Raw genomic sequence first — 1,818 nt, 5'->3', positions numbered from 1 at the left:
GGAAAAAAAGAACTTCTTTCTAAAATAGGACTTTAGTTGCACAAATTTGTGGCATGTTTTGCACCTTTTAAAATAAAGTCTCCAACATTTATACTGAATTTTATTCAATAATTTGGATTTATCATATATTCCCATCATTGCGAGGTACTAAAACGAAGCTCTTGTCATATATGCTTTCTATAGGGTTACTATATATATAAATTTGAAGGGAGATTTACAAATAAAAACATGCTTTTTTATGCTAATTCTTTGTGCAAACTTATTTGTATTGTAATCTTGCACTATGTTGCAATTTTATTTGTCATATATTTCAATTATATTCTGATCAATCTGATTAATTAACAATCATGCTATTATGCAAAAACAATGCAGCCCGATATTTAGCCACTTGGCGGGGAGGACATCAGTGTGGAAGGCAATTTCGCCGGCAGTACTAGAGTCAGCCTTCAACACCAGTCCAGAGATGGAAAAGTTGTTCCGCTCCAAGAGGCTCGACTCTGAGATCTTCTTCGCCCCAAGCTAGAACATCCGCCCATCTGTCTTCGGCTCGCTAGCAGCTTTGATCTTGTTTCTAGATCGTCGATCAAGAGGGTACTAAAATAGAAGTGCGTCCTGCACTTATTTAATTAGCAAATGTAATAAGCATTAGATGGATATGGTTGTGTTCCATTATTGTTCATCAGACTATTTCTTGAATCATTATTGTTCAGTGGAGGTTCTCCTATCACTAGTAGAAAACAGGACTTTGGTCCAGGCCGGGTCAGCCCATTAGTCCCGGTTTAGTCTAGAACCGGGACCAATGTAGGCATTAGTCCCGATTCATGAGCCCAGGGGGCCGGCCGGGCCACGTGGGCTATTGGTCCCGATTCGTCTGGACCTTTTGGTCCCGGTTGGTGGGACGAACCGGGACCAATGGGCCTCGCTCCTGGCCCATCATCATTGGTCCCGGTTGGTGGCTTGAACCGGGACCAAAGGCTCCCCTTTAGTCCCGGCTCATGTCATCAACCGGGACCAATGAGGTGCCTATATATACCCCCTCGCGCAAGAGCAGAGCACAGTGCTCTGTTTTTTCTGGCCGAGGGGGAGAGGGCTTTGTGGTGCTCTAGCTCACCTCCTATGCACATGAGGTGTTCGATGGAATGCCCGAGCCACACTACTTAAGCTTTCTCCTCTCGAAGCTCGACCTCCAAGCTCCATTTTCCTTGAGATTTGTCTAGATTTAGCGGTCCGTCACGCCCCGTCCCCGTCTTCACCGCCGTCGATCACCCGCGCCGATCTCATCACCGACACCACCGTGGTGAGCCTCTTGTTCTTATCTTCTTTCTGAAAGGAAAAATATTCTTACTTGTATGTTTAGATAGATACTTGTATCATTTTTCTTACATTTATTATTGCATCTTATATAGTGCGATGGTTTTGGTATCTGCCCCCGTCGGCCCTCGTCCTGTCTATGATTCAGATGTGGTATGTATATTATCTTTATAACTATTGGTTCATTTATTGTTTATGAAAATTATGCCGACCAACGTGACATAGATTTCATTTATCTAGGATGTATGTGAATCGGAAATGCCAACTGACCCTATTGTCGAGAGGTTAAATTTAGTTGAAGAAGAAAACAATTTGTTGTAGGAAAAAATAAAAAAAATTGAGGAGGAGAAGATGATATTGGAGTTGCATGTTGCGGATGTCGTCGATGATCACAAGATCAAGATGGATGCAATGCGCTTGAAGATTAGAAAGATTAGAAAATATGCCATTCATACCGAGGCTTGGTATCATTATGCCGTTGGATCAATTGTTACCTTGGTTGCGATT

The 1,818-nt window shown here is 42.6% G+C and overlaps 1 protein-coding gene across 1 annotated transcript in view; it reads left to right on the top strand.

The window, feature by feature from the left end:
- Window positions 1–709, top strand: part of LOC119273682 (11S globulin seed storage protein 2-like) — a 2,123-nt gene extending 1,414 nt beyond the window's left edge. The window contains exon 2 of the mRNA XM_037554767.1: window positions 373–709. Coding sequence (XP_037410664.1) covers window positions 373–523 — 151 coding nt within the window. The 3' untranslated portion in view covers window positions 524–709. The remainder of the gene's footprint in view (window positions 1–372) is intronic.
- Window positions 710–1,818: the final 1,109 nt, after the last annotated feature.

This window comes from Triticum dicoccoides, chromosome 3A, assembly GCF_002162155.2.
Source record: "Triticum dicoccoides isolate Atlit2015 ecotype Zavitan chromosome 3A, WEW_v2.0, whole genome shotgun sequence".
In the NCBI taxonomy this organism is placed as follows: domain Eukaryota; kingdom Viridiplantae; phylum Streptophyta; class Magnoliopsida; order Poales; family Poaceae; genus Triticum; species Triticum dicoccoides.
The sequence above is the reverse complement of the archived record's forward strand: the minus strand, read 5'-3'. Positions and strand labels throughout refer to the sequence as shown.